The 6,232-nt window shown below is 48.0% G+C and overlaps 1 protein-coding gene across 1 annotated transcript; it reads left to right on the forward strand.

Moving 5' to 3' along the window:
• The first annotated feature begins 822 nt into the window (after nt 1–822).
• On the forward strand, nt 823–4,879 carry LOC119429286 (cyclin-dependent kinase 20-like). Its single transcript, XM_037696943.1, has 6 exons — nt 823–966; nt 1,158–1,279; nt 1,526–1,588; nt 1,808–1,931; nt 2,831–2,986; nt 4,688–4,879. Exons 1-6 carry the CDS (start codon nt 838–840, stop codon nt 4,877–4,879), a joined length of 786 nt encoding a protein of 261 aa, XP_037552871.1. The 5' UTR covers nt 823–837.
• The last annotated feature ends 1,353 nt before the right edge of the window (nt 4,880–6,232 follow it).

Below are 6,232 nucleotides of genomic sequence, written 5' to 3' on the forward strand. Positions count from 1 at the left end.
AGAGCATATGAACCCTAAAGGCTCCAGTACACTGCAGCGTACGCGTGTACTGTACGCAGAGGGTTCAGACGTGATACTCCAGCGTTCTCCCCGAGCAGCTGCAGAGCAGCTCTGCAGACGAGGGGCGTTTACCTTCGGGACAAATTGAGGTCGCCGATTGGTCATTTTCTGACACGCCTACTGGATTGATTGACAGGTTGGAAAAAAGATAAAAAAGCGAGCGCTGGCAGCCTCAGTCACAGCGGTGTTCTGTGTTTATATGTTGTTAATAAAAATATCTAAATAATTTTAAAAAGGAGAGCGCTGGCCCTGCAGCCCACACATCAGACCAGCACACCAGGAACTCTCCAGACCCGCAGCCACGCTGGACCTGAGTTTAATTGGCTCGTGACAAATTCCTCCATTTCTCACCATTTCAGTCATGACATCAACGGAGGAGGAAGAGATCACTGCCTCTTGGCAACAAACTAAAGAAAAGACCAGATCAGAGATGAAGAAGAAGAATTTAATACATTGGTGTCGCAAACAAAACAGTCCGTCGCTGGGCAGTTTATTGTGCGACACCGCGTACACGTATGCGGTTGTAAAAATGTGAGCTTTGCACAGAAGGTACGCACGTACGTACACAGAGGTACGCACGTGCGCATGCAGAGGTACGTACCTCTGCGTACGTACCTCTGCGTACGTGCGTACCTCTGCGTGCGCACGTGCGTACCTCTGCGTATGGATGTACGCGACAGTATACTGGAGCCTTAACTCTTGGTCTGAACTCCTCAGGTGGTGAAGCTGAAGGACGTCTTCTCTCACGGAACGGGCTTCGTCCTCGTCTTTGACTTCATGCTGTCTGACCTCTCTGAGGTCATCAGGAACCACCGGCGACCTTTGACCCCAGCTCAGGTGAAAGGGTACATGATGATGCTGCTGAAGGGCGTGGCCTTCCTGCATCACAACAACATCATGCACCGGGTGAGTCCGAGACAGAAATACTGATCAGAACCTCTGAAGTCCTGCAGGGACTCAGAACCTCCTCTGTGATCATCTAAGCCAGGAGTCTGCAACCTTTAGGTGTTTCCACGGAGACGCACCACTCCGTTCATGTGAACTTTGATTCTTGTGTGTGTGTGTGTATGTGTGTGTGTGTGTGTGTGTGTGTGTAGGACCTGAAACCAGCAAACCTCCTCATCAGCTCCTCGGGTCACCTGAAGATCGCAGACTTCGGTCTGGCCCGGCTGTTCAGCGATCAGGGCGAGAGGCTGTACAGCCACCAGGTAGCCACCAGGTGAGCCAAAGCTCCGCCCCTTTTATCCTGTGATGCAGACAAATGTTGGAGTCACATAAATACTGAACGGTCCATGAGCTGCTTTGTTTTGTGAATAAAATTAAAATTGAATAAAACCATTTTTTGGCTTTAAGTAATAAAAACTATCATCATTTTTTTCAGCCAATGACCAATAGAACATTTTTCATACGTTCACCCTGATTGTAGTACTCCAGTAAAACAAGGTGACCCTTGCTGTGCCTTCAGGTGGTACCGAGCTCCCGAGCTGCTGTACGGAGCCCGAAGGTACGACGAGGGAGTCGACCTGTGGTACAAAAACACAAAACCACAACACTGCACGGCTCACCGTGTGCTTATTGTTGTTTACACGAGATTTGAGACTTGTTGTTGTTGTTGTTGTTGTTTGGGTGTAACAAGGTGGAGTCAGTCCTCTCGACAGAGCGGACTGTTTGGCTCCGCCCTGTCAGGTGATGATACCTGGTGCAGGTGGATGTCCGCCTTCCTCAGGACGTGCTGTCTCTGTTTCAGGGCTGTGGGGTGTGTTTTCGGAGAGCTGCTGAACTCGTCTCCTCTGTTTCCTGGAGAAAACGACATCGAGCAGCTCTGCTGCGTCCTCCGAGTGCTGGGAACGCCGACGCAGGACAGCTGGCCTGTAAGACGCAAACCGAGTGTAGCACGTCCCGACGCTGCTCAATAATCCAGGTCCACAGGACCTGACTTAACTTTGACATGAATGTAACACGTTTAATGTTCTGAGGAGGTCTTCAGACCAGACCTGCTCCAAGCTGCTCACCTAAACATGATGGAAACCCAGAAAACTGAACTTCATGAAGATCCTGTTGGGCAGAATCTTTGGTGTCTGGGTCAGAGCCGGGAGGCCACAGGTCCATGAGGTGAAACTCAGACCTCCTTATCCCCAAAAAGCCTCTCCAACTCCTCCTGAGAGATCCAGATGTCCTCCCAGAGCTGGAGGATATAACCCCCCCCCCCAAGAAGGTTGTGGGTCGGGTCAGGGGTTCCCCAGGTGAGACAAGTCAGCAGGTTGAATCAAAAGAACCTGGAGATCTTTGAAGAATCACAGAAGTCCAGGTGCATCTGAGTCAGGCATCAGGGATCACCTTGTCCCAAATGACTCGGAGGTTTGAACCTGTGTGTGCGGGGTGGGAGGTCTACAGCAGGAGGTCCAGTGAGGTTCCAGAAAAGTACTGGAGTGTCCAGATAAGGTGTCTGGATTTTGTTGGCATTCTGGAGGAGGTCTTGGGGTTTTAATGTTGTTCTAACAGTTTTAATTTTATGATACTGGATCAGAACCTGACAGCAGAAGGTTCTGCACTTAAAAATAGAAAACCACTAGGAACCAGAACTCATCCTTGAGGTCCGCCGTCCTGGATTTGACTTCATGGAGCTCGGACGATCCTTCTGGTTCATTTTATTTGAATCTTAAAGTAAAACCGTAAATGTGGACTAAGAGAATAAAGACTGGAGACATGAGGACAAGGGTTGTCTCTGGGGTGTTGGACAGCTCTGTGAAGATGTCCTCTCTGTCTGCAGGAGATCGTGGAGCTGCCGGACTACAATAAAATCACCTTTAAGGAGAATCCAGCCATCCCATTGGAGGAGATCGTCCCCGACACGTCCCCTCAGGCCCTCGACCTGCTCTACCAGTTCCTGGTGTACCGGTCCAAACAGCGCTGCTCTGCCCGGCAGGTAGGACACAGGAAGTGGACCCAGTTCTGAAGGACTGGACTCATCTGATTCTGTTTCAAGGATTTTACTGACTTGGGTTCTGATGACCCCTGCTGGACTCAGAGGTCAGGCCTATTAAATCCGGTCTGGACCGAGCCGTAGTTTTTTATTCCTGAGCTCTGGATCCAACGGATTAACGTAATTAGAGGACCGAACCCAAAACACAACTTTTCTTATAATTAACTTTTAGTGCTTTTGAAAGCAAATCAGTTTGACACGATAGTTTTAAAAACGTCAAGAAAAGAAGATATCAGAGTTATTTTTATTAACAAGTCACCAAATGGTCACCAATATTATATATAATATAACACCAAGTCACCAAATGGATATTAACCAACAAAACTAATGGCCTAAAAAATCATCTCTAAAGATCGGCACGTACACAGATGAACAAAAATATTTTTCAGAGTGAAATTATTTGGAAAAATACAGAACAAGGTTATTTAAATTTAGATGTAAAAGAAAGTTGTGGAAAATTAAGCTGAGTCATGCTGTCGCTGATGACGGAGCGATTTAACCTGCACTAAAGTCCAGAGTAAAACTGGTGTGCATGAAAATAAACTGACGGTTTACATTCTACAACAATACTAATGATAATACTTTCATAAAGTATCTATAACAAGTAACAGACGGAGGGTAAAGATGATGGATGGAAGAAAAACGGTAGTTGGAAACGAATATTGCACAAACTTGAATGGCAACAATAACACGAGTGATAAAGAACAATAACATTGATCAAAAATATATTGATAAGAATTTTTGAGACATGAACAAAATAAAAATGAAACATGTACAGCTGCTCAGTTTGGTCGTCATGTGATCAGCCACAGCCTCGTTCCTTCAGCTGTGAACCTGCGAATTAATCTGGATTAGACCCAAGTGACATAAATACTAAATGAGGAATATATTTAAAATCTGTCAACAAGTTGTTGTTCTGCTTACCTGTTTGTCAAGAACAACACGGTGTCCACTGCAGCAGCTGTGAGAGCAGGCCTGCTCTGTGCAGCTAGCAGCGCTCAAAACTTGCTGCTGCTCATGCTGCTGCTGCTTCTCATGCTGCTCATGCTGCTGCTCATGCTGCTGCTGCTGCTTTTCATGCTGCTGCTTCTCATGCTGCTGCTGCTGCTGCTGCTCATGCTGCTTCTCATGCTGCTGCTGCTTCTCATGCTGCTGCTCATGCTGCTGCTGCTGCTTCTCATGCTGCTTCTCATGCTGCTGCTTCTCATGCTGCTGCTGCTGCTCATGCTGCTGCGCACTGCGCCGCCAGCGCTGCTCTCTTGTCTGATTAACTTCTGCACTCTGTTTTATTTCCATCCTCAACATATAAACGTGCCGCCGCCTCCTGGACATTTACACAACTTCATATCGTGCGTTTCTTATTTAGTTTAATTTGTGCTGTTTGAGTCGTGACGCTGCATCAAAGCCCGAGACCGACCCGGCCCGCACGTTCATCACATTAATATGGACCGGTCCTAATCCGGACCGGTTCGGGTTGTGGTTAGAAATGACCGCTGTAACCACCATGACGCCCTGAGTCCAGCAGGGCCTGGTCGTACCTGCAGGGACGTGTTTGCTCTGAGGACGGTCTCTCATTCTGGGACATGAAGACAAAATGCTTCAAATGTTCATGGTTGAAAATAAAAGTCTTCTGCTCTCTTCCAGGCTCTTCTTCATCCGTTCTTCTTCTGCTCTCCTCTTCCTGCTCATCACTCGGAGCTGCCCGTCCCTTACAGGGGGGGCCGACCGCCCCGCCAGCGCCTCCAGGCTCCGCCCACCGACTTCTCCGTGGACCTGCCCCTGCAGAACAGCGTGGTAGACCCCTTGCTGCTACGGCCCCACGCCTGCTGCCTCTGAACAGGTTTTACCTTCAGGAGTTCTGACAGGACGGAACCAGAACAGTTTTTACTGGACCCAAGTCTGTCAGAACATGTGAGCAGCGCCACGGCTGGTTTGGACCGGGTCTGACAGATTTCACACAGAACTCCTTTAGATTTGGTTCTGGAAGGTTTTAGTTGGTTTGTCTGGTTTTTCTGGTTCTCAGGTCCAGTTGAGCCCGTTTCCTGTCGGCTGCTGCTGTAAAACGCTTTCCTGTCAGAACCTTTTGATTAATGAATCTCATCAGAACCAACGTGTTGGCTCGTTTGTCTTCAACTGGGTTCTGGACCAAAGGTCAGAGGGAGAAAATCAGGACCTTAGGGGACATCCAGGACCCATTGGTTGGTGACCGGGTCATGGTTCTGGTCCTGTACAGCTGCAGTCAGGAGTTTCCAGGAACATCAGATTATTTTTAATCTTAATGATTCAAATATTTTAATACTCTTAAAGATGGACTTCACCCTGGATTTTCTCTGATCCACCAGACTGAGTGGAAGGTCCTGAAGAACTCATCATGAAGCTCCTGGACCTGCATCGACACCAGAGGTCCCTGTGGCGAGTCCAGACCCGTTCCAGGGTGGAGAGGATGGAAACCAGTCTCTGCTCTGTTTGGTAGAACAGAAAGAATCACAAACACAAAAGATGCAAACATGAGGACGAGCAGGTCAGCGCCGTGACCTTTGACCTGCTGGGCGGCACTGTGACATTTGACCTCGGGTCAGCACCTTGACCTTTGACCTGAGGTCAGTGCCATGACATTTGATCTCGAGTCAGCACCTTGACCTTTGGCCCCAGATCAACACTGTGACCTTTGACCCCAGGTCAATGCTGTAACCTTTTACCGGCCATGACCTCTGACCTTTTGTGAGCTTTGACCCGCAGGTCTGCGACTCCTTCCTCCCTCAGAGAACCAGATGTTGTTTTAACAGTTCAGGCTCTTCATGATGAAGGTCCAGTCATCATCCATCATGGCGGTGATGATGTCACAGCTTTCTTCTTGGTGCTGGACTTTAAATTGTCTTCATGGATCAAACCAGAACTCTTCAAATGAGACGTCCAGCAGACAGGAAGTTGTTTCAGATTTCAAAATAAAAGTTTGTGTGAGGAGTCAGGTTTGGAAACGTCCAGAAGTTCATCCTGAAACAAACAAACAGTTTTAGTTTCACGTTTTTGTGTTTTAACTTTTTCTTTTTCACTTTATTTTAGTAATTTGATTATTTCAGTTTTACCTTTTTAAACCTGCTAGCACCTCATCAGAGTCCTCCTCCTCCTCCTGGTGACCCTCCTCCTCCTGGTGACCCTCCTCCTCCTCCTCCTCCTCCTCCTCCTGGT

This window comes from Nematolebias whitei, unplaced genomic scaffold (genome assembly GCF_014905685.2).
Source record: "Nematolebias whitei isolate Nwh7 unplaced genomic scaffold, NemWhi1 Nwh_scaf_326, whole genome shotgun sequence".
NCBI classification, from domain to species: Eukaryota; Metazoa; Chordata; class Actinopteri; order Cyprinodontiformes; family Rivulidae; genus Nematolebias; species Nematolebias whitei.

What these genes read in the sequence shown, in the direction of transcription:
- LOC119429286 (XM_037696943.1), top strand. Translation starts at nt 838, where the DNA reads ATGCTGTCTGACCTCTCTGAGGTCATCAGGAACCACCGGCGACCTTTG. An exon ending in CGACGCAGGACAGCTGGCCT is followed by an intron (nt 1,932 to 2,830) that starts GTAAGACGCAAA and finishes CTCTGTCTGCAG; the next exon opens with GAGATCGTGGAGCTGCCGGA. An exon ending in AGCGCTGCTCTGCCCGGCAG is followed by an intron (nt 2,987 to 4,687) that starts GTAGGACACAGG and finishes GCTCTCTTCCAG; the next exon opens with GCTCTTCTTCATCCGTTCTT.